This window comes from Fukomys damarensis, unplaced genomic scaffold (genome assembly GCF_012274545.1).
Source record: "Fukomys damarensis isolate Sample0158 unplaced genomic scaffold, DMR_v1.0_HiC HiC_scaffold_33, whole genome shotgun sequence".
NCBI lineage: Eukaryota > Metazoa > Chordata > Mammalia > Rodentia > Bathyergidae > Fukomys > Fukomys damarensis.
The window spans coordinates 1,591,203-1,618,267 of NW_022900945.1; the positions used below are offsets into that span (position 1 = coordinate 1,591,203).

General features: G+C 38.1%; 1 protein-coding gene across 9 annotated transcripts in view; it reads right to left on the reverse strand.

The window, feature by feature from the left end:
* Dock7 (dedicator of cytokinesis 7) overlaps positions 1–27,065 on the reverse strand; it is a 172,219-nt gene that overhangs the window by 76,992 nt on the left and 68,162 nt on the right. For all 9 annotated transcript variants that reach the window (XR_004515065.1, XM_010605047.2, XM_010605046.2 and 6 more), the window contains 8 exons: positions 22,155–22,272; positions 19,086–19,156; positions 15,301–15,439; positions 14,246–14,347; positions 11,948–12,034; positions 6,584–6,815; positions 3,786–3,950; positions 1,295–1,464 (listed from right to left, as the gene is read on the reverse strand). Coding sequence is in view for 8 of the 9 variants with exons in the window: in XM_010605047.2 (XP_010603349.1) it covers positions 1,295–1,464; positions 3,786–3,950; positions 6,584–6,815; positions 11,948–12,034; positions 14,246–14,347; positions 15,301–15,439; positions 19,086–19,156; positions 22,155–22,272 (1,084 nt within the window). In the remaining variant the exon portion in view is untranslated. The remainder of the gene's footprint in view (positions 1–1,294; positions 1,465–3,785; positions 3,951–6,583; positions 6,816–11,947; positions 12,035–14,245; positions 14,348–15,300; positions 15,440–19,085; positions 19,157–22,154; positions 22,273–27,065) is intronic.

A 27,065-nucleotide genomic window follows, 5' to 3' on the forward strand; every position in this document is an offset into this window, starting at 1 on the left:
AAAAAAAAAAACGAAAAAAGAAAAAGAAAAAGAAAAAGAAAAAGGAAAAGGAAAAGGAAAAGGAAAAGGAAAAGGAAAAGGAAAAGGAAAAAGAAAAAAAAGAAATTACAAGTTACTTAAAATGGTAAATACCTAACATTAACCCTTAACATGAGTTAGCATTCATTTATGTAAATGAGAAGCTTCTGATAGCTTTTCTGTAACTACATAAGCTACATATATTTGTGTAATTATATAAACCATTGAGTATTTTAGATGTTTTTTTGTCAATATTCAAGTAGTTCACCTAAGAAGCAAACAAACCTAGAACTTTAAAATTCTTTTGTAGATCAGGCTCCGAGATCAGGGACCTGGATCCTAGAATATGTGTATTAATTCTTTCTCATACCCAAATTTACAGATTAAAATGTCAAGGAAAAGGTGACTATGATGCTATATAAATGATATCTTCCTCTTTTCTAAAGCAAAATATAAATTTAAAGTAGTTTATCTAAAGCACAATATGGTGTTACTTGCTGGCTTTAGTCTTACTGTGCCTTTGTCCATCTTGCTTAAACTATGGGTTATTTTTGATACTTTATATATCTAAAGGTAAAAATTATTTGTTCCTTCAGTATTCTGGAGGGTAATAAATACTTTGAATAAAATATAGCTGGATCTTATACTAGATGACCCACTCCTTTTTCTGTCATTCTATTGGCCTGACAAGGCACAGGAAATGATCATGGTTGAGAAAGAATGAAAGACAAGATGACTAAATCGTGACTAAAAATAACCATTAACTATCACTAAGGAAACCATACTTTTCTAACCCTAGTGTACTTCACAGTTTCATGTGAAATGTAGCTCTATTACCAATTAAGGTTAATAACTTCTGTTGACATTTTTGGGAGAAGGTGGAATCATAACTCAATGAGGACTTGTATCTTATATTCACCAGTCAGTTTTAATTCTACAGAAAGTCAATCTAGATATTTTTCACATGATACAGTATCAGACATATAATAGTAAGTTACATGTAACTAGTTATCGCACACAAATTCTAAAATTTGGTACTTTTTTAGCAGCATACACAAACTAGTTTGTAACAGCAAGCATATTTAATAGAAACATTAAATAGTGTTTACTGATAAACAGAATAGAAGTTATTCCTAGCTCAATCAGAATAGAAATATCCAACTTACTGCTTATTAACTTAAGTATATTTCAAAATTAAGAATAAATTAAAATAACAGGGAATCTCACAGTTGTTGGTGTACCAAAACCCACTGACAGCTGCACGACATCAGTTTACCTTACTGCCAATGATAGCTCGCACTTCATCGTCTGGGGACGTGGGCGTCCCTGAGATGTCTGGGTTACTATTACTCAGGCTCCGCGAGCGGCTCAGGTTAAGGCTTGCAGGTCGCACAGCAGACCTCGCCATTGTGGCATAATGTACAGATCCTCCCAAGCCCCCAGGACCTGGAGATGCACAGAAAACAGAGCATCATTAAAGAAAGAAAACAAGTGAAAAACCCACTACCACTTCATAAGATTCCATAGAGATCATGAAATGCATTTGTTTCTAAATAAAAAATATTATAAAATTTTTAAAAATATCAACAGAAATCAAAACACTCAAGAATTATTGGTAGTTACACATTATATTATTTTTATTTTGCAGTAAATGAACCTAGACTGTCACATTGAGCTACATCCCCAGGTGGTTTCAAAATTGCAATTCTCTTGCCTCAGCCTCTCAGAATGCTGGAATTATAGGTGTAGACATTCTGTATTTAGCAGTTGATAAAGCCACAAGATATAAACAAAATTATTCTTTTCATGTTTATTACATACTAATTCCATAACAAAATTAACAGGAAACACACACACACACACACACACACACACACACATGAAAGACACAAACAGTTCCAGACGATGTCTCTTCCTTTCCTCAAATTTCTTGCTCTGGCCTTGATACACAGTTACCACTGGGATACCCAGGTTACCAATATCTCTTAAACCAGACCGTCTGTACTTGTTTTGGGTGTTGAATTTATTCGTTTTATTTAATACAGTCATTTATTTCATATATATTTTGTTTGTTTTATATGTGATCCATAAAAAATTGCGTATGGTATGTAAGTGTATCAATTATAACAAAATGGCACTCTTAGTACACACATACCAAAACTAAACATAATTCTAAAGTCCCAATTATATAAAAAAGCAAAGACGTCCCTTTCATCTGACTCAGCTATATAGTATTTATATACTACAAATATATAAGTATCCAGCAGTTATAGCCATAACTTCTTTGAAGTTTTCTTATTTACAGAAATCTTTCTGAATGTTCTATTTGCAAATGATACACACCTGTCAACTAATTAATGTACATACTCTTTGAGGTTAGCACATAAAAAAACCTGATTCCTGAAATGAGGATAAATGGAGGAGCACTACACTATCACACATTCAGATTTGCAAATCACAGTTTAAAAATCAAGACAGGATATTATGAATCAGAATATAAGAGGAAATTACTTTTTTTTTGTAAAATAAAAAAATACTAGGCCTACCGGAGCCCCTTGCAGTGGTTTTCAATCTCCTGCTCAGTGCTACCATGCAAGGTTTAAAGAAAAACTCAGACAGAATTAAGGAGACATAGAAATGGGGAGCCAGGGGAGCCAGGATAGTCAGTACTGAACAACCAGCAAAGACCCTGGTCCGTTTAAGCTGCTGCTATTTGTTTATTTGGTGTGGGGGGGGTACCAGGGATTGAACTCGGGTCCTTATGCTGCTGTTTATTGATGACATCATTGTCAGATTGGGTTAAAGGGACTACATGAGGGGACATGCAGTTGCTATGGACACATTACTGATATAGGCAAGGCTTGTAAAGGAAAAGACAAGCCATTCTTCATTTAGGAACAAAATTGACAAAACACAGGGTGTAGCTAGCAAATAGCCTTGTCCTTCTAGTTAAGAAGGTTTTAATTTTGGGAATGCAATCTGAGTAAGAATCACTCTGACCTCAGCATGGCATGTAGGCTTTGGTCGGACTCACTTCTCAAAACAAGCCAATTGTGGGGTTAACTCTTCACAGGCTGCTTTGGGCATGATCAATAAGGTGGCCCCCAATATAGGCCAAGATGTGTAGTCAGATTAGCAGTATGCCTGCTTTCCTTAACTAATTATTTGTCAGCCCTATCAGGCTTAACATTGCCAATATCTATAAAAGGGTAGTACCCTCACCAATGATGAAAGATGAAAAGTATGCAGAGATAATCACTAACTAAACAACTGAAGGACAGTTCAAAGATATCCCCATGACTATCACTACTAGGTCCAGTGTCAGACAGGACAGGTGACTACTTTAGGCTCCAATGCTCTGAGTTTGTCTAAAGAACAGTCTCTTATACAGTATTACCATAAGTTTTATAGGGTTACTAAGGGGACTACTGACACCCCAAAGCATTGAGTGACAAACAAGGTTCTATTTTTCTTAATAAGGTAAAATGCTTCTGGAGGCATAAAAAATTATTCCCAAGGTTCATTTCCAAGAATTAATTTAACTAACATCTCTAATTCAAATTGAAGAAAGCTGTACAAATAATGATGCTTTAAAATGAAACTTAGCCCTTCAACTCTTGCACCTGGCACAGTGAACGTCTTAGTGGGTATTCAACAAACGTTTGTTACTGAATGAATGCATCACACCAGGAACTATAATATTATCTCAGTCTCACAGTGCAGACTGAATTCACCAAAGACAGTTTACAGTAAAAAGAATCACACACCTGGTGAGGGTGAATTAGGATAAGTATTTGGTAGGCGAAAAACGTAATGGATATAAGATGCAAGAAGGCTGTTTCTGCCATGCTGGTCATGATTTCCTTCCAAGTTTTTGTGAAGTCGATTTATAATTGATGCCATAGCTTCAAAAGATACTTGACCTAAATTAACTTTTAAGAAGGAAGAAAATATGTTTGCTTTAACATTTTTTTAGTATTTAAGTTCCACAAAGGTCAAGGCTTTGTCATCCCCAAATGCTTTAGATATAGCAGCTACACATGGTAAGTGTATTGCTTTTAGGGACACCTTGTATTAGCTAAACCAAAAATACTTCTGTGAAGAAAATGAGAAAAAACACATTTTAATAATTTAACATGAAAATTCTATAGGTTTGATTAGTTAAAATCAAACACATCACCCAATAGATACCCATTATTTTGTAAAACAATACAAAGCACATAAGAGAAGATAAATCTATCTTGGGTGTCCCCTTTGAGAAGCAACTTCTCATTTACAGATGACTGGAAATCTAAACACACACGATGAGAACATATTACTGTTGTTTAAAATAATTAAAAACATCAACAAAAAAATAATTATCAGAAATACTATTATTATGAAAACAGAAATTAGTGAATTTCTACAAGGATTAGCAAGGAAAGCAGATTAAGAATGCTGATAGCACTTTAAACACCAGGATGATCACCACTACCTCTGCAGTCATCCAAGTCATACATCACAAGAATTCGGCAAAAACTGGGGAATTCTGACCATGCACTGAATAAACCGGTAAACCATACTCAGCTTGAGCCACAGGACCTCAGGGTCCATGATTTATTTAATCAAGACAGGAAAGTATGACTAGATAAAGAGCACAGCTGAGTTTCCCTGAAAGTGGTGTAATAGAATAAAATGGTCACTCAGGAAAGCAGCTTATTATACAGACGGCGTGGACTACAAGGAGGGACTGGAGACCGAAACCTGCCTGGGCTGTCTCAAGTCCCAATCACCAGGATCCACCTCGACACTGCGGTTCTGACCATTCCCTTCTTAGCAAGCCCTTCCTTCCATCGAACAGAAGAAATGTATAAAGCATTGAAGTTTTCAAGCTTTTCTACAAATTTATCAGAAACTGAAACTACTTTTATGTCTTTTCCAAAAGCAGCGCTGTCTGCACAAGTGATCCAGCCAGCCTCACGCCTGGCTCACAGATTTGCTCCATTAACTTAACCCTTTCTCACCTGCAGTGTATTTTCCTCCTCTCTCAACTCGTTTCCTCAGCATGTACCCATGTTCACATCTCTCCACGCTTATGCTTTACTCAAACCTTCTTTCTTTTCTAACTAAACTGAAACAAGTTCTGCCTCTAGTGAGCTGCACTGTTCTTATAAATCTCACTCGTGGTCTCTACTCCGCAGACAAGCAGCATAAAAAGGCCAGTCACTTGGGTCCGAATTTCAGCTCTGCTGTAGCAGCTGAGTGATGTTAGGGAACGCTTTTAAACATTATGTGCATCACTTTGTTCACTAAACAAATGGTCATAGTAAAGGCACCTACTGCACAGGGCTGTGGTGGGGGTCTCATCCATGTAAAGCACATGGCACTGCTCCCGGTACCTGACAAGTGCAACCCAAGTGTTTGCCTTAATTACTGTTATTTTACTTCTGCAATCCACAACAAAGAAAGGTACTGTAACTTATGAAGCAGACATCTTCATAATCTTTGAGTCCACCTTCTCTTCTGTATCTTACTGTTCCCTTTTATCAGGACCTCATCATTTTTGTATGAAACTCTGTATAACTCCTACTTTGTCTGCCTCCAGATTTTTTGACTTTCAAATCTCCACATACTGTAGCCATCTTTTTAAAGGCAAATATGGTCATGTTACTTCCCTAATTCAGACCATACCTTTCAAAGCCTACTTGATTTCCTACAGAGAAATAGTTCTCATCAGTTGAAGTGTGACAGAAGACCCTACTTGGTCTCCTGTCTTTGTTATCTCTATTACCAACCCTCCAAATTCCCAAGTCAAATGATCTCTCTGTGTGCTATGCACACGCAGTCTCAGCTACTGCAGTAACAGTTATATGCCAGATTCCTAATCGTCTTCAAATGCTCAAGAAGGTCTTCCATTTGGCTCAATAAAATCAAAAACAAAAACCTAATGGAACTTATTTTTCTTTGTGCCACCATTTAACATGAAATTTTAATAAAAGGTTAGCTCAAATTTCTTTCTAGCTTAACTTCTTTTCAGTATTTAGATAAAACTGTTGAGAGAAGTAGAGAACTAAGCCTTGGAAAAGGGTAGGAATGAGAAATACCTATCATTCCAGAACGACACAGAAGAAGAAAAGAATATACTGATTTTGAGCAAAAGAAGGAAAGAAAAGCTGTATTAAATGGAGAGCACATAGTGAAAACGTAGACTTTTCATTACATGTCCTGTAAACTGTAACATGACTTCCACTTTTACCTATGTTCTTAACTAGTCTATCAGATTTTAAAGTCAGGAATGCAGCCTTTCATAGTACCTATCAGCTTGTAGACAAACAAGGTACTTAATATATATTTAGTGAAAAAGTGAATTAATTTGTTTCTATTATGTGAGAAGTCTATATGACACAATTAAAAAAAGAAGTTTTCTGTCATTACAAACAAGTAAATAACATCTCCAACTTCCAAACTACACTATATACAGATAACAAATAGAAGAGCATGATTCTTCTTTACTTAGTTTCTTTACCAAAGTTAGAAATGCCAAATTATAAATAACATGATTCATTCCCAAGCACAAGTAAATTACCTATTTGGCCAGCAATGACAGGAGGTCTAACAACTAACAGGATCAGTTTATCAAGCAGAAGATGAAGAAATCGGACCACTGGCTCCAACTGAGATGAATTCAATGCTGAAATACTGCTCTTCAACTCATTTTCTAAATTATTTTCCATAATTCGCATGTCCCCAATTCGGACGGGGAACATGTGTTCATCCAGAGCATTGACCAGAGCAAAAAATTTATCGAGACAGGGATCCTAAGACAAAGAATAAATAAAAACATCAAGCATAACTACATAAATTTCCCAATCCTAAGGGGAATGGACTAATACTCATATTAACTAAAAATACAGTGCCAAAATATATGCATGTAGTGCATGTAGCTATAAACAATTTTCCCATTAACATCTACTTTCACTTCTTACTGTAAAGTAGCCACCTCAAATAGTACTGATCAGTCACAGAGGATCTTTTCTCTTTAGGTCTGAGTTTACCTTCTTGCTGGAGCTCAAGGACTGCGGCAGATACTCTAGCTACCTACTTGAGCCATTCCTTGCCCCTCAGCTCCAAGCCATCATCTTTGTCATGCTGCTGAACAGACTCTTCAAGCTACAGCTCTCATGGTTAGCAGGCTGGTGTCAGGCTCAGATAGCAGTGGGTACCGGAGGCCATGCGCCGGGCCTGCGACATTCAGAGACTTCATCTTCTTGGTTTCCTGGTGGTGCACCAGACGTGAATGCCGGGGCTCAGCGTGGAGGATGTGAGTGGCGCTATTCGCCACAGAAGGGGTGGCTCTTGGACGTCCCTAGCCAGGACTGTCCACCACTGCCCACCACGGGAAGAGCGCTATCCTCCCCATGGAGCTCTGCTCGTCAGCCTTCTAGGTCCTCCTCCAACTCCTACATTCCTTCCGGGAGACTCTCTGTAACTGTTACCTCTGCCGTCATCATAGAACTCTCTCACCCCATTTAGAGTGATCACCTTTAACCTAGTTATTGTCCTATGGTTTTGTTTGGGGTTTTTGGGTTGTGTGTGTATGCGTGCATGCATGTGTGGTGTTGGGGATCGAACCCAGGACTTCTCACATGCTATTATACAAGCACTGTGTCACTGAGCTATGCCCCTAGTCCCAGTTAAAAATTCATAATCTTAAATTTTCTCCATTCAAATTACTGGTAGATCTGCTTCCTGACTGTTATTATTTAACTTCCTTCTGTGCTACCAAAGAACTAGTGTTGTTCATGGCAGTGCTTTGCCAGGTCCCTGGGTAGAAGCTTACTCTCCCAAGCTCCTTTATACTTAGAAATGGCCATGTGCTACAGAGCTCTGACCAAGGAGACAGGAACAAAAGTCTGCTGGAACGTGGGGAGGTTTTGACTCACTTTGAAAGGGAGGCAAACTTTAAGAAAAGGGAGTAATGCAACACAGCTTCACATTAAACTTCTCATGTTGTTCTATGTGTATTATTTAAATGAATAAAAATTTTTCATTGAGCTCTTTATAATCAATAATTTCTAAGAATTATAAAAAGTATACAGCATCAATTGAAACATTTGTATTCAGCTGATATTCAATTGATCCTGGTGGGTTGGTTCCTTCTTCCTTCTTTCTTTTTTGGTGGTGACAGGGATTGAGCCCTGGGCCTTCACATTGGGGTACACACCCATCCCTTTTCTTTCTTTGAGACAGGGTCTCACTAGGTCCCTACACTGCTCAAGATGTGCTCAAACTTGCACACCTCTCGCCTCAGCCCCTAAGAGCGCTGGGATTACAGGTGTGCAATTGACCCTTTTAAAAAGTTTTAAAACAAAACCAATCTGTTTGACACTGTTGTAATATATCAAGTACATTACAAGAAAAAAGTATAAAACATTGTAAGAAGTATTTATTACTTTCAATGGGTCCTTTAAAAAAAGACTATTAATCCCGAGTTCAATCCCAGTACCAAAAAAAAAAAAGTTTCAGGGCCGGGGATTTAGCTCAGGGGTTCGGTGCCTTGCAAGCACAAGGACCTGAGTTCAATCCCCCATACCCAAGTAAAAAATAAAAAAAGACTATTAGTGTCTAAAGAATCAGTTTAACTTTGTTGGAAACTTTATAAACTTTTGAACTTTAGTCACCAGGACTGGAATGCCAGAATAATGTAACACACTTTCACTTCTTTTTACCCCTTACTACACAGCTTCTGAATCGGCTGTACAACTTATTTTGCCCCCAATCCTTCTTTACAACATAACACAACACATGAATTTGTCTCCACAAAAAAAAATTCAGGAGTAAACATCAAATATACTGACAACTCTAAAAAGAGAAAACTAGGAATAGGTAAAGATAAGCATAAATAATAGTCTACTTGCATATTTAAACAATGGAAAAGTGATATGAAGAATTCACCTATTAAAAGAACTATGTTTCAAGGATAATGAAAATGCCAATCCTCACCAACAGAATGATATGGAACACAGGAAGCACAGGACAGACACATCCGTAACATCAGAAAGCAAAGCCTCCACTTGAGTTCTCCTGTCACTGGTCTATGTGCGCACTAAACAAAATCTATGATCATAACGTCTTTCCAAACACAGGAAAAGGTTCCATGTTTTATTCTCCCCTGCCTCACTGTGCAGAAAGAGCTAACCCAGCAGTTATACGACTGCTGGCCTTTGTAAGGCCTGCTTACAAGTTCACTTCCAGCTTTAACGTCAGGCCAGCTCCACTAACGGGACGGCTCCCACATCAGAACCATCTGTGCAAAGGACATGTTTACACTGAACACCTGCCTTCCCTCAGGGAGATTCGAATCTTGGGACATGTTAGGAGAAAGTGCCCAAAGGACAAGCTTCTAGTAAAACCCTGGAATCTGTCTCTGCTGAGCTTCCCCGGCACAGGACACATCATACATGCTGTCTGAACCTGCACTTGGAAGCTTATACCTTGTATCCTCTGGACTTCACCGATGCACCTTTCTTTCTGTGGACCCTGCTTTCCAAGTCTTCACTAAACTAAATAATTTCCCTAAAAGTCCTCCAAGAAAACTGCTGAACCCAAGAGGGCTTTGGGAAACTCTACACAAAACCCTTCCCTTTATAGGGTCTGGGGAACCCCTGAATTCCAGCTTACTGACTGGCCTCTCACTCTACATTTTCCTTGAAAAATCATACATGCCAATTTAATTTCAGCTATTACATTTATTCTGTTACCTCCAATCTCAAACTCCAAACTCATTACAACTACACTAGGACATCTCTCTCTAATGTGCACAACAGAAGCACCAGGTTAAAAAATGACCTCCTGGAACTCTCTCCCTGCTCTCCCTCAGGATGCTCCCAAGATGACTTCTCCCAACTTTGTGGTTCAGGTTAGAAATTACCTTCTGCCTGGACTCTGAACTCTGACATTCAAGGTCCTTCATAATCTGTTACCAACCTAGCCTTCTCTCAGGGCTTCCTATTCACTTTCAGCTGTGCTCCCACCAGATTACCGGCCAGTCCTCAGACGCAGACGACTGGCAGTCAGCTCTGCCATCTCAGCAGATGAGCTGCCCACCCTACGTTCCTGCGCGACAAGCACCTACTCAGCAATGTGACATCTCAGTCCTAGCAGGACAACATTCTCCCTTGTAGTTGATTTATCCAATACAGTCAATGTATCCAACATGGTACTAAGTTTATTGTTTATAATTATTTTTCACTTTCCCTGACAGGGAACATCCCTAATCTCATGGAGGTTATACAGGGGAAAACCTAGTAACAAATGTGGGTGTACGGCACACACACAATGTGAGAGCAAAGGTGCAACAGACAGACAGACACACACAGACCCACAGACGCCCCCCCCCACATTTCAGGAGTAAGCGTGGGGCCAGCCACCAGAGTGACCGCCTTCTATGTATAAGTGAGTTACCAAGAAGCTAACTTTCTCAGGTGAGGAGACCCTCTACAGAAAAGAGAGGTAAAATGAAAGCCAAGAGAAAAGGCCTTCTTTCTGGAAAACCAGAGAAAAACTCAGAATAATATCTCTGAGAACTTGGCATGCTCCAGAAATAGAATGAAAGCCAGTGGTGGCGCCCGCCTATAATCGCAGCACTCGGGAGGCCGAGGCAGGAGGATCACTGTGAGTTCGAGACCAGCCTGGGCTACATAGTGAGTTCCAGGTCAGTCTCAACTACATAGTGAGACCCTGTCTCCAAAAACAAGGAAAACCAGAAACAGAATGAAGAATTTGCAGAAGAGTCCCAAAAACTCTTTATATTTGAAATATCAGAGTCTATGAGAAATAGTATTTGAATTGGATGATAGTTTTAAAACTAATTATTCTGCCACGTACCAGAAACTTAGAAGCACGATGTTGTTATGGGTTGTATCTAGATGTTCTTCCAAAGCCTCATGTAGGCAGGAGGAACTGTGAGTTCGAGACCAGCCTGGGCTACATAGTGAGTTCCAGGTCAGTCTCAACTACATAGTGAGACCCTGTCTCCAAAAACAAGGAAAACCAGAAACAGAATGAAGAATTTGCAGAAGAGTCCCAAAAACTCTTTATATTTGAAATATCAGAGTCTATGAGAAATAGTATTTGAATTGGATGATAGTTTTAAAACTAATTATTCTGCCACGTACCAGAAACTTAGAAGCACGATGTTGTTATGGGTTGTATCTAGATGTTCTTCCAAAGCCTCATGTGGTCATAGGTGGGGCTTTTTTAGAGGTGGCTGGACCTAGAGTGTGTGATGCTGGGATTAAGAGTTGTGTGAATACTAAAAATCAGTCCACTAATTAGCTTTGCACTGCCATAAACCAGGTAGCCTAGGTAGAATATAAAAGGGGCAGAAAAAAGCTAAGGCCCTTTACCTGCTTCCTCTCACCTGTCTGCTCGCTATGGACTGTTTCTCCTCTATGATGCCCCTCTGCCACACCACCATGCCTTGGAGCCAGGTGAATATGGACAGAAACCTCTACACACTGTGAGCCAAATGAACCTCTCCTCTTCTAACTGTGGGTGTTCGGAATTTCATCTCAGCAACAAGAAAAGCAACTAAGACATATGTCACTCAACTGTTCAAAATGAAACCAATGACACTTTATAAAGCAAAATATTTGCTTATGGTAATTGTTAATGGCATTTTGTGTATTCCTTTAAAAACACAACATATAGGGCTGGGGATTTAGCCCAGTAGTTGTGCCACCTGCCTCGCACACGCAAGGTCCTGAGTTTGATCCCAGGTAACAAAAAAACAAAAACAAACAAAAAAACCCCACAACTTATAAATCTATATCCTTTTAACTGACATATACTTCTGTAAGTGTGAAGCAGATAAGGAAACTGACATACACAAGATATTGTGTTCAATTCATTCAAGTAAAACCTGATCATAAAAATTATTACAACTTACTTGTGTATGGATAGATGAAACAGTAACAACTTCAACATTAAATACACCTTTGTGATTATCTACCCACTTCATGCCAGGTAGAGGAACCTGTAAGACAGTAAATATAATGATCACAAGAGTAAATTATGAATTTAGGGAATGAAAAACTAGAGTACCTCAGTGAGTAAAAAAATCTAAAAAATACATTTTTAATTACTATAATTTAAAATTTTTCATTTAATTACATAATAATTTCTACAACAGAATTAAAAGGCTCAAGAAGCAAAAAGAAAACACCACAAATTTCTATTTTCCCAGACATATCCCTTTTTACTCATTGCAAAACTTCCTCTATTCGTATTTTATCAAATTATTTTGAAACCTATTTTTACATATTTATTGTGAATCTCATTTCATATCAATAAATTCATATACCCAACACCATTTTAAAGCTTATAATATTCCATTTATTTATTTTAAACATTCCTAGTATGTTTTCATTGGGCTTTAAAACATTCACAAGCAGAGGATTCCTATTGTTCTAAGACTAGAAAACCTTTCTTTTTTTCTGATGTAAATTGCTAAAATGTCAATTGAAATTATTTCACAAAAATCTTTTTTAAGGGTCAGGGATTTAGCTCAGTGGCACCATGTCTGCCTTACAAACAAAAGGTCCTGAGTTCGATCCCTAGTACCAAAAAATAAATTTTCTTTAAAAGCAGTACCTAAATTCTCTCCATTCTTCCTACTAAATACAGCTAAAATCTCTGGAACATGATATTTAAAATGAACAAAGACTAAAAAGGCTGGGCCCTCAAGATGCAAGGAAGGACAAGGCAGTACATTCTGGGTTGTATTTCTGCTCTGCGTATCCAGGACTGGGTGCCAGAGATACCAGTAATCCAGAAATGCTGACAGAGGTGGGCAGACAAAGCCCCAAGCAGAGGCCGCCCTTAGCCAAAGCCAACACCCTTCACCAGTCCCACCGGGACAAGCCTGCCACACCCCACCAGACAGGCTGACGCAAAGCCTAAGCTGCCATCTTGTGTGGGACGACAGGGTGCCCCTCCTCCCAATCCAACCTGTACATGTGAGGAGGCATCAAGACAGGAGCCCACCCCACTTTTGGTGATAACCAGCCCCCCACCTCCGCCATCTATGGAGTTCAAGCAGGGGGCAGTGCAAAGGTGTTCAGGGAAGTTGGCAGAGTTTCAGCGGGGAGCCTGGAATTCCACTCATCCTATAAAGAGCCAGCCACACAACTCACCCCAGGGAGTGAAGCAGACAGAGCTGGCAATGAGGACCTTCAACTGCACCTCCATGCAGCATCTCCCTTTCCCACTGCTAAAGCAGAATACTTTAAAAAAACTTAGAGTCTCGTAACTTAACACCCAATGGCCTGGACATAATCAAAAACTATGCATCACATAAAGGCCAGGAAACTCTCAACTTAAATGAGAAAAGACAATCATCAGACACCAATACTAAGTCCAATAAAAAGATGACAGATGTTGGCTATGTCTGAATTTGTATACTGCTGCGCTCCTCTCCCACAGTACTGGGGCTTGAAACCAAGGCCTTTACACTAAGCTTCATCCCCAGCCCGTTTTTTCATAGTGTGACACAGGGTTTCAATAAGCCAATAACTTGCCCAAGCTGGGCTCACACTTAGGATTCTCCTGCCTCAGCCTCCCAGAGTGCTGAGATTACAGTATATGTATTGCTTTTTAATGTCATCATCAAAATATACAACTTGTAACTCAATTGAGTGGTTTATTTTATGTATTAGTCAATCATACTATACTGTAAGTCTATAATCAAATGAAATCATGGCCATTTAAAAAATATGAGCATATTTAGCATAGTAGCTAAAAGAAAACCTCTGGCTTATCTTTAGAAAACTGACTTTGTATATGCAGACCAATTAAGTAAAAGCAAATCCATACTTCCACAAGAGTTTTATTTCCACTTACATGTTCAATTTCAAAAAAGATACTAAAAATTTAAATGTATTTCTCTTCCTTCAGTCTTTTAGTAAAAGATGAAGTCTACTAAAAGAAATACTTTTTTAGTAAAGCTTCTTATGTTATAATAATAAAATTTTCTACACTATCTTTGAGTTTGCATTTCAGGTATTATTTTAGTTTTAAAATTAAATATTCATTTTAAAAAGGATAAGATCTTCTAAGTTTCATATACAGGAGAGTCTGACTTCATTATCTCCATACTTACAGACAGAAGCACTAGCAAGGCTTCATTTGCTACAGTGAGAGTCCTGCCTCACCCCACCTGGAAGACTGAGGCAGGGCAGATACTGACCTCTGGGGACAGCACAGAGTAGGCCTGGGGAGGCTTCTCCAGGGACACTGGCAAGCAAAACTGGCCAGTCTTCAGCCGTCCATTCTGTAGCATTGGGATCCACTTGGAAACGAAAAGGAAACAAGCTCAATTTAAATACATTTGTTATGAAAATAATGAAGTTCATTCTGTGAACTTGGTACATCCCAAATTTGTCTCTTATCACCAAACTATAAGGGATTTAAGTGTATAAATAATAATAATTAGAGGCTTTCATGTTTCTGCTAAGGAATCTTTTCCTGAAAACAGTATCATTCCTAGTCATGCAGTATCTAGTATAGAGGGTCCTTACTGTCTAAGAACAGTAAGTCAATCTTAAACATAAGCTTCAAAATAGCAGAAGATTTAATTAGCTGTGAGTCCTGAAAATAAAACTAGAGTACTATTTATTTTAGAAAAATTCATGTACAAGGGCAAGAGCCAAAATATGAGTCAAATGTTGATTTTTGTCTTTTGGGTAGAAGCACGATTTCTTTTTGTTTGTTTTGTTTTGTTTTGTTGAGACAGGGTCTCACTATGTAGTTGAGACTGACCTGGAACTCACTATGTAGCCCAGACTGGTCTCGAACTCTCAGTGATCCTCCTGCTTCAGCCTCCCGAATGCTGAGATTACAGGCGTGCACCGCCATGCCCGGCTGAAGCATGATTTCTGACAAAGGTGTGTGACAGATTATTGAAATGTCCTTCATCTTAATTATACCTCTGTAAATTTAACCATAATGATTTCTGAAAAATACTCAAACTGTTTGAATTTCTTTCCTAAGGGTTTTTTTAATTCATTTACAATCAAATCATTTTCTCCTTAAATCTTTATTTCTACTCACTGCTATAATTAGAACCAACACCTAAGTATTTGCTTAATTAGCTAATTAATGAGCATTTTCTTGTTCTGATGATTCTTCCTTATTAATGCAACTTTATAAGCTGTAGGGAATCAGAAAATATGCAAGTAGTAAGAAACACATCATAAATATTTTTAGGATCAAAGAACTAAATATTCAACAAATAAGACTTACTGTATATCCCACGGGGGTTTCAAGAGGAGTATTTTGTTTTTGTTGACAACTAACATGATAAAAAGTAAAAAGTAAGTGATGATGATCAGTTAAAGTAGCAGGGAGTTTAACCTTGATTTCTTCATGGAAATCAGGAGACCTTCATATGAAAAAATAAAAACAAAAATCAATAATCAGTAATTCATTCAAAATAAATAATTATTGCATTTGTATGCTTGAGTAATTTTAAAGTTATTTTTAGATTCACACTTCATTTTTCCTCTACTCCAAAATATTTTCCTTTATTCCCAATCTTCAAATAATTAAATCCTACTTTTAGATGAGAGAGCTGCCACTGTTTCCGAAAATTCTCATCCTGCTTCTATGAAGGGCTGAGTAGAACTACTATCTGAAAATTAGTACTCATCACCTTCAGACTGACACCTCCATTACACTGGACGCTGAGTGCAGGAAGAGACTACTGCAGGGCTTCATTTATGAAACAATTCTTGCACATATTACATAGGGAAAAATAATGAGTTGTACAAGTGCATATTTTAAAATCATCCTATAAAAACAATTTAATTTTGTAGTAGTTTTATATAGAACTAATCTATATCACCCTTTAATAAAAGAAGAAAAAGGTATCACTAAAGATACCTGACTAGTAAGATGGGCTCTCTGTGGAATGCCTTGTATTAATTATTACATTGTTAGCAAAATTTAAAATGTCACCAAAGCATGGACTAGCTTTTGACTGACTTACAGGGGAAAAAAAAAGATAAAATCAAGAATGACAACAAACTGCACTTGTGCCACAGGTTAGAAGTGCTCCCCAATATATGTGAATACAGTAAATGTCAGGATCTTCTGTCTCAATATCAGTATTTATTCAGAATGGCCCCAAAGGGCATTTTTATCTATTTATTTATTCTTTTGGTACTGGGGACTGAACTCAGGTCCTTGTGCTTGCGAGGCAGGCGGCAGAACCACTGAGCTAAATCCCCAGCCCTAAAGAGCATTTTTATAGGAAAACAGAGTTTTTACTCACGATACACACTTGAGAGGGACAGAACCCTGGCATTCCAACCTTCCACACTCAGGTGCTACTCTCAGAATTATATCCAATGAAAATGCAGCTAACCATGTGGCTCTCTTCACTGTGAAAGCTGGCACACCCATGAGACTTTCTTAGATACAAATCAGTCAAGTATCCTCCCCGCAAAAAAGCCTCAAAAACCTGTTAACAGGTATGGATTTGACTACAGAAATTCTAAATGGAACTAGACTTTAAGTAATACTAACAAGAAAGAAAGCTAACATTAGCAATCTGAGAACTTGGTAACTTCAGTGAGGAAAAAAAAAAATAAAATAAAGATGCTATGCAGCTTACAACTGATCTCACCAATCATCACTGAACTGTGAAAAAGCCGAAATCATCAGCAATGTCAGATGGTATCGTCATTCTGATTCCACTAATGCTGAGAGCAAATATAATAATAATGACCTACTCACAAAATTGAGAAGCTTTTAGAAATTACTACTTTCTTCATTAATATCTTTCCTGGTACTGTATACTTTGGTTCATTACTTCCTGAAACCACATTATGTGAAGGCTTGTGAAAAATTAAGTATCTATGAGAATTTCTCATTCAACAAGTAGGTTTAATTTCCTACCTTCAAGTTAAGCATTTTGTTAGTTTAGTGGTGATCTTAAAAATAAATGTACAAAAACAATTACCCTCAAAAAGTGTATAATTCAGTAGGAACATAAATAAGACACAAATATCAATAGCTATGCTATAAAACAGAGGTTGGCAAACTAGGATTCACAGGGAAAATCAAGTCCACTCTCAGGTTCTATTCAGCCTGAAAATTAAGAATGTTTCTTTCCATTTTTGAATAATGTGTTAATAGATGTGAAAATTATATATAATTCAAATTTCAGTGTTCATTCACAAGTACAGTTGTATTACAACACAGCCACCAACTTGCTTGTTTCTTTACTGCTTATGGCTGCTTCTGTGCTATAATGGCAAAGTTGAGAGGTTACCAGAGAAGGCCATGTGACCAGAGACTTAAAAGACATATTACCTAGTCCTTTGTAGAAAATGTTTGCCAACCCCTGATATAGAGCATACCGATGAAGTACTTCAAGAGCAGAGTTTATGGTTCCACTACCTGCTTCACAAGTGCAAGGTCCCAAGTTTGATCCCCAGTACCAAAAAAAAGGAGCAAAGTTTAAAACATTACTTCAAGTTTAAGCTCAGGAAACTATTATTTAGGAGGCAGTGTCTGTTATGGGCCTTAAAAAGTGAGAAGGAGTTCAACAAAAAAAGGAACCATTACCATAAAAGATCTAAGAAAGACCCAGCAATAGCATAGGATATGTTTGCTACTGAGGCCCAAAGAAAATCAAATCATCAAGACTTAAATGTTGATTGGATATTAGAGAACAGAAGAGAGAAAACAAAAACCTCTTAAATTTTGAACTAGAGTAACTAGAAAAATGGTGGTACCATTAATAAAAATAGAAAGGTGGACAGACAGAGTCAGAGAAAGAAACTAAGAAGTCAGCAAGGTACAAAATGAGTACATCCAGAGGCTGATGAAAATGCAGGTGTGGTGCATCAGAAGGAAAGCCAGGCCGAAACATAGAGCAGAAGAATTTTCACCTTATGTGACTCTGAGAGATACCTACCTGGTCATTCAGGAAGAGAATGCCCAGAGAGCTTCAGAGCAAAGCTGCAGTGTTTTTATGGAATACCTACACGTATGGGAAAAAGAACAAGTACGACCCCCCACCACCACAAAAATGTTCCAAGTAGTAGAAGAAAACTGAGATACAGCCATAAAAACAAAGGTGAGAAAGAAAGTCTTAAGGAAGGGCAAGGAAAATACATGTTATACAGCAGCACCAGGGAAATGTCTGTGTTTTTTAAGTGTAAGAAACAGGAGTTTCATTTTGAGGACAGATGAAGCTAATGAAACAGGACCATGAAGAGGAGGGACAACTGAGCCACATTTGGAAGCAGCAGGACACCACAGGCCCGCCGGCCTGCCGGGAGCAGAAGAGAAGAGATTCAGACCAAGCAGAGAGCAGGCTATCCTACATTCAAAACAAAAGGGGGGCAGATAAGTGTAGACAGGATCTGAGGTGAGGAGTTGTGAAATTAAGGCTCTCATTTGCATAACCATAAGTAATTTAAAGCAGGAATACAGAGTAAAGCAAACAGAAAAGAACCAAGAGCTGGAGGGAACTACTGCAGCTACTGTCACACTAAAGGGTGAATGACATCAAATGAATTAGAGTAGCCCCACCATATGATACAATAACATCAATTTGCAATAATACTGCTTGCTGCAATTCTATGATTTTTCTCTAACACTTAATAATCCCCAAAAAGTAAAGCAAAAATTAAACATTACCCAAGCAAGCAATGTTCCAAGGAAGTAAAGTTGAAAGTGACTAAATCAAAGGATACTGGAGGTTGAGAATACCACCAATTTAACTAACGGGCTTAAGCTTTGTAAAGACTTAAACAAAACTAAAAAGTATTGGGGAAAATAACAAGCTAAGATCAAAGGACCAGAGGTCATAGTGATAATAATACAGTAAAAGTGAAAGGATCAGAGAATTTGGTAGAAAAGATCTTTTATGTACAAAGTCTTATCATTTAGATGTCTTTGCCAAATCCCTCAGACGTTTGCTTTGCAAAGCATTTGGTAAAACACACTAATGTGAGTGCTAACAATGCCACTACTGAGACGTGAGTAACTTTGAAAGAAATATTTTAATTCAGTACCTGTTATGATATACTACGGCTGTATAGGCTTCCTTTGAAAACTCTGAACAGCTAGATTTACCAAAGATTACCTGTAACAAATAACAGCATGTTGAAACTTTGTTGCAATAAATGCTGGATGTTTCATATCTATGTAAGAATTTGTTTGATTTAATAACTGAGAAAAATGGGCAAAATCAGCCCAATGAAGAACAATGTGCCTATTGACGTTCATTAAAAGTTCAACTCCTTAACTATAGGTTTCTTTTCAATGATAAACCCATCTGACATTCCAACATTCAAAAAGTTTCTACTGTTTATATTTCTATCTACTGAGCAACAAGGTACATTTCTTTCCTTTTTCTTAAAGAAAGTGAAGAATTCATTTTATACTAGATGTGACATATAAACTGGAATTTATATAAGAAATATGATCCCGGAATGCTGGCATGAATCTTCTATATAAATTGATGGCTTCTCCACTAAAACAGCAGAGTCATTCTGAAAGTCAAAAATAAATTATTTATAAATGATATAAAATAATTCTATTTTTAGGTTTTTATGTATCCTTTGGTCCTAGTACATCCTGCACTCTAGTTTACAATGAAGGAGGAGATCTATTCTGTATTCTTATATATGTGTTTAAGAGGAAATCCACCATATTTTTTAAAAATGCAGTATTATCTCTGGGGAAAGTTTAGAAGTAAAATAATTCAGCCTTATTTATCTATCCACTGAATTCTGAGAGAAACATTGAGGCTAACTAGGGCACTGATTCCAAAATGGCTTAAAGATGCCAAGGTCACAGCCACAACTGCTACAAGGCAGACCTGAATGGAGTCCAGCTACAGATGGAACCCTTCTGTCTGGGCAGCCATCCTTACATACAGGAACAGGTGTGTGAATGGGTCAGCACACTTGCATCACACAACTGGCAAAACTACTAAAGCCTAATTCTTATAGAAAAAGTTTAGCTAGCACCATCCTTAAAAGTACACTGGCAATTATTTTTATTTTAAAGGTACACAGAAGTATAATAATTATGATTGCCCTACGTAAGCCTTATTTGATCAGTTCTATAACAACTTGTATGTTTTGACAAAACGTTCCTGTGCCTAAATTATGAAGTTTTCAATTTTATCGTACTGCATTATATAATCAAAAAATGATCAGGAGGGCTATGTGAATGGTCCTTATTTAAAAAGTAAGCAAACATATCAAGTCGCTGAGTCTACACTCTTTCAAACCAGCTACTCACATAAACATGAGCATTATATTTTCATATGATTAATAAGACATAATTGAAATGAATGCAGTACTTTTTTCTCTCTGAAAAGCTATCACTTTTTAAAAAATAACCTATTTGTGTAACATGAATGAAATAACATAGGAAGTCTTCCTTTTTCAACCACCTGACATGTAGTTTTAATCACCAACCTGGACCGAACATTAATTACAGGAGCAAACAAGTGCTATGACAGGCTTACAGCTACCAGTACATGGCGGTCCCTGCCCTCAAGGAGCTCACAGTCTAACAGATGAGGTGAAGACATAAAAGTTACAGAGGAATAAGGCCTGTGAAAACAGTGAGAAGATGCTATGGTGGCACTCAGAGATGGGTTACCTGCCCGTGTGGGTGAGGCAGCCCTGGAGCTCCACACAGGACCCATGCACATGCTGACACACAGGAGCTGGCTGAGCGAACAATGAAGATGTTCTTGTACTTATACTACATCTGTCCTCAGCTCAAATTCACATACAGGCTATCAGGGCATCTGTTTTCACTATCCAGTATCTTTTCATCAATTACAGTAGCAAATTCATTCCTTCAGCAGAAATAAAGAGCTAGGAAAGAGCATGCAATGCTAGTTTCAAACCTCAGAAATAAATTTTACATTCATTCCATAAATATCCAGCATCTATTATATGCAAGGATCAGAAATAGCTGCCACTGCTGTCAAGGAGACCTAAAGATGCTGATGAAACTGAGGCGACAGCGAAGAAGAAAATATTTTCTAGTGAGTGGAAAAGAATTTGATTAAAAGGCCAATGTGGACGGTTGAGTCAGACTGTCGCCAATGCGGGTTCTCAGAGAGTGACCATCTATAGCCCACAGCAGACTCCTCTTCCTTGTTACCAACTTCAGTTGAGCCAAACATCTCTTGGGAGGGAATTACATTCATGAGCGTCACACAAACCCTAAATGGCAATGTTGGCAGTCAAAGCCTCTGTCTACCATTTCTGACCTATGTTCCAGCCCTCTGGCTCCCTGCTCAGGGACACTCTGAGACCTCAGCTGCTCTCCTCCTCCCCAGCTCTCCAGACTCCCTGCTGTGAGCACTGCTCTGGCTTGTGCTTGAGTACAGAACACCTCTTCCATGCAGTGCCTGCTTCTGCTCTCAGTAGGGCCTTCTCTCTCTCCCTCCTCTGAACATCCACTCCTTCGGAACCCTCTACCAACCTTTTAATAATTAGCACATATTCTGGTTCTCCACACTGGCTGCAAAGTGTAATCCATTGATGACAGTTAAAAATACTGACACCTGGTTCGGGTCCCCAGATACTATGACTTAATTCAAATGAGATTCAGCCTGGATGTTGCTAGTTTTAAAAGGTCTCCAGATGAATCTACTACTCAGAGAAGACTGGCAGAGTTGCTCAACCGCGATGGAGAGCCCCACACTAAAATGCCCGTGGAACATTTCAAGGGGCAGCACAGCCTTGTTTGCCCTCATCAGCTCCCACCTCCCAGTCTCTCATGCTGAGGGGGTTGAAGAACAGACTCACACTTGCCAACGTAAAGTGACTGGTGCGCTGACAGTTCCCCAGGTGACACTGATCTGACCCTCTTCAGTAAGCTTCTTTAGATTTGTGTGTGCTTCTGTCACTTCCTCTACACTGCAAGTCTTACTCACTTTGTATCTCTAGGATATGCCAACTCTTCAATAAATGTTAGAATTTAAATGAATACACAAAGTTATAAGGTTAAGAATTTAATTTCCAGTTTAGAGCTGCCCATCAAGTGATACTTTTTAAAAAGCTGATTTAAACCAAACATAAAAACTAAGAAAAGGAAAGAACTTTTCTTACCGGCATGGCATTGCTTGGATCTTCTCCATACATAAACTGGACTTTCACTGTGATGTTCCTGGCGGAACCCTGACGATTGGCAAAATTAAGACTCTGAGGGTATATGTAGAGAAGATTTCTGCAAAGCAACAGTATAAATAGTGAATACTAAAATACTACATATCATTCACAAAACGCCATCAAAAGATGAAAAAATACCAATTATTATTATTTCCCAGGCACTGTACTAAGTAGTCTCATGTACCAATCCTTAGAGAAATCATTCACATACAGAGCAATCAAATAAATACATCCTGATTGAGGATCAGATTAATGTCTGGCTGAGTCAGGAGCGCCGCACCATCTCTCCTGAGAAAACTCCGAGGCCTATTAGGGCTGGAATAATCCGCCCCCTCGGGTGTATAGAGATCTGACCTTAGACAGATGAACTGCTCCTCTCAAAAACCTCTAAGGTCCTGACTCCATTGCCTCAGCCCCTAAAACATACAATCCAAAAACATGTGGCCTATAACGATGTGCCAAATATCCTGACTCCACCCCGGCTCCACCCCTGCCTTCCCCTAGCCAACAGCGAACCAATAGCACCCCCCCCCCCCGCTTTACCCTATATAAGTCCGCGCATTTCTGAATAATGAGGAAGCTTCCGGAAACCTCCCTCAAGTCAGCCTGGTGATTCCGCGTCTTGCCCACCCAGTCCCGGTCCCTGAACCTTGCTCTGTGAGCAAGCTCACGGACGAAAACAACACCTGATTTCGCAGATGAACTGAGAGCCAGAAATTAAGTGATTTCCACACACAACGTGGGGAATGATGAAGCTGAAATCAGAGCCTCGTCAGCCAGATTTCAAAATTCATTCCCTTCCCTCTACACAAGGCGTCTGGGAAATAAGTATGGAGGAAACGCTGCCAAGAAGTTGAGAGACAGTTCTACTATGGAATGGAGTACAGAAGTGTATAATATTCCACATTATTGTAATTTCACAGTACTGTCAATATTCCACATTATACTACTACAATTTAGTGTATCTAGGAGAAGCAGGTGGCTACTATGAGACAATCACAATGTACCCTATATTTATTTGACTTCTGCTGGAGCTCATGCCTGGGGACCTCACACTAATGTCAATAGTCCCTACTGCCAACACAAAGAAAAGAAATATAATTTAAGAAAAGTCACGAAAGGAGGAGATAAAAAAAAAAATGAGTTGATTTACCTGAACACTATGCTTGGAACTGATGAACAAGATTTCAAGTATAATAAAACCCTGCTAATCAACTTCAAAGACAACAGGTCTAAAAGAACTCAAAACAATCAGTCCCCCCAAATATAAAGACCCGATCCAAAAATGGGCATCCGAAATGAACAGACATTTCTCATACAAAGAAGTGAAAGCAGCAAGAAAATATATGAAAAAATGTTCCACATCACTGGTCATTCGAGAGATGCAGATGAAAACAACACTGAGATTCCACCTCACCCCACAAAGAATGGCTGCTATCAAGAAATCACACAATAACAAATGTTGGCGGGGTTGTGGGGAGAAAGGAACCCTCCTCCATTGTTGGTGGGAGTGCAGACTAGTGCAACCACTATGGAAATCAATATGGAGATACCTCAAAGAGCTTGGACTGGAGGTTCCATTTGACCCAGCCATCCCTCTGTTGGGTATCTTTCCAAGAGAACTAAAAGAATCATATCACAGAGAAGTATGTGCACCCATGTTTATAGCGGCACAGTTTGTAATAGCTAAATCTTGGAAACAACCTATTTGCCCATCCGTTGGAAACTGGATAAAGAAGATGTGGTTTTTCTATAAAATGGAATATTACTCAGCCATAAAGAGCGAGAGAATAGATTCATTCATAGGAAAATGGATACATATTGAAGATATACTCCTAAGTGAAATAAATAAGTCCCACATGTGTAAATACCAAATAGTTTCCCTGGTGTGAATATTCTGCAACAATGCATAAGATTCTAATAAGATTACTGACATTTAGAAATGGGAGGAAAGGAGCTAAAGGTGTAGGGAAGGTGTGATACGTAGGGGAAGAACAAAAAGGGAAAAGAAAAAAATGTGAGAGAATGAAAAGATGAAAATAAAGTGTTTGTAGATAGGGAGGGGAGGAGGGGGTGAAGGGAGGGCAGAGGTAAGGGGAAAAAAATGAGAATCAAGACTTGCCATGTAAAGGTACATGATCCCAACAATGAATGTAACTGTACTGTATCCCTAAATGTACCAATAAACTCAATAAAAAAAAAAAAAAAAAAAAAAAAGACAACAGGTCTAAATTTTCTGTAGTACAGTAGGGCAATCCAGACATTTTAAATTAACACACAATCTGATTCAAGAAACCAACCTGTAAGTGGAAGAGAACTATGCTACACACAAGTAAAAGTGGATGTGTCGAAAGTAATTAAAACATTTTTTATACTTCAGAATAATTACACATAAAGAAATATCGTGTACATCAGTATGGTGAACACACCCCATCTGAAAATCCCAAATCCAAATCTGAAACTTTTTGAGCTCTTGACATGATACCACAAGTCTGCCAGTTCAATGTACACAAACTTTGTTTCATGCACAAAATTGCTTAAAATGTTCTACAAAATTACCTTTAGGCTTTATATGTAAGTTATGCATAAAACATAAATGAATTTCATGTTTAGACTTTCATCCCTCAAGATATTTCATTCTGTACATGTAAATATTCTAAACCTGCCACTCTATTCAAACTGAAACATTTCTGGTCCCAAGCATTTCTGACAAAGGGTATCTGTACTGGATTGGTTAATAAAGTTAACATACACCAATAAGAAGGGGTACTAAGGAGTCCTGCAAATGACAATGTGCAGCAGTATTTACGGAATACGGAAAGGGACACTGACATGTCAGACAGAGGGCCAGTTCCCATGGAACAGGCTCCACGGGGACATTCCCTACACATCATCAGTTCTGCTGGGCAGGTGTGTACATGTGGATGAGGCAGGTAAAGGACAACAAGAGAAAGAATGGATAAAATTGTATTTCTAAATAATAATTACAATTGGGCTGGGGATTTAGCTCAATGGTGCCAATGCCTGCCTCGCAAGTGCAAGGTCCTGAGTTCGATCCCCAGTAGCAAAAATAAATAAATAATCACAATAGCGTTAGTTTCTTTTTCAGTTAATAGCAACAGCTTTAGATTTTTATACTTTTCTTCCTCATAAAGTTTATTGGTACATTTAAGGCAAACAATAGTTACATTTACATGATGTATCTTGGTTCTTATTTTTTTCCTTATTCTATACTGTTTTATTTTGCTTCAACTTTTTGCAGTGAAAACAAGATCTTTGCAATTAGAAAACCAAAAAGTAATTTCCATGTTGGAGAACAAGTGTCTTTGACAATTAGCATATTCCCTGGAAATAGCAAAGAAATGGAGACAGTCAATTGTACTTAAAATAGTTGAACAGCTCACTAATCAAAAGAACTAGAGCTCAAAGATGACTACGAGGAACCACTGCAATCATCAAAATTTGTACAAGAAATATTTATGGACTCACCAACAAATGTCACACATTATGTTGGGCATAAATAAGATATAATAAGATTAAGATGTCATTGCTTAGAATTGAGAAACATACTACCTAATGGGATGGAAATGGCCATAAACCATCATTTAAAAACAATGTAGTGTTACATAAGTGGTGTGCAGAAGTGATGGCAGAAAAATAAGAGGTATTCAACTGTGAAGTCTTCTCACCTCTAAGACTCCCTACCTTTTCTATCCTGACAATGTATTTGTTGAAAAAAGTATAGATTTCTGTATAGATTTTTTCTGTATAGGTTTCCGTATAGATTTTTCCAGAGCTTAGATTTTAATTGCAACCCTACACTGTCATTTTTAACATGGTCCTTGGAGTTTTCTGTAAATTTAGAGATTTATCTAGCGCCTTGGTTTTATTTAATTTTTTCAGTCAAGAACACTTCCACCAGGAAGACAATGTTTGATTGTTCCTTTCTAACCAACTAGTGGATAGCAATGATCAAACCCTAAATCAATTAACCCACTAACAGCTGCCAAAAGCTAACTCACTGACATTGTCTTTCCCCAACAGCTGGGACACCTCGAGCAAGGGCACTTTCCCTTGTCCACTATTTGCTTTCCAGCGAGCTACTCTAGACTTAATATTTGACTTTTCCAGATTTCAAAATAAGTTAGTATACTACAATCTTCTAAAGTACATCAATTGTCTTCTTTTTTTAAAGTATCATCTAGAAACTTACAGATCAAAATATTTGACAAGTTTCAATACACTGTAATTATCACACTTCTGGGTATTCAATTTGATCTCTGGCAAGCGAAAAAACTTCAAACTGGCTTTAGATTCAGCTATTGCAGTCTTTGATAACCTATTGCTCTTTGTGATGTTAAAATGTTCAGTGTTGTGCTTGGGCATTTTCTCCTCAGATCTCGAATCAGTCATTTCTCCAATGAGCTGTGGTTCTTGTGAGTAAGAAACATTTTCCCAAACCATAGTCTGAGCATTTTTTGTGGGTTAATCATTACCTTTAGGCCATCTAAGTACAAAAAGGTAAACGAATAGCGCTTCAGCAAGAAATACATCCCGAGTTCATACTGATTTTTCCAATTCAAATCAGGACTACAGGTATTTACTTCATCATTGCTATATTTGATCTATCATTTTTCCCACACTGAGAATCATTCTCCAAAAATCAACTCTGAAAGAACTAGAATTATGTCACTTAATTTTTGTGTTACTCCATGAGTGGTGTTTAAGAAACTCCAAGATTCTGTGCTCTGAGATGAGCCTGTTAAAAAAAGTGAAAAATCCAGGGGAAAACAAGAGAGTACAATGACACAGAAACTAAAGAAAGGAAAAAAAAAAAAAAAAAAAAAAGAA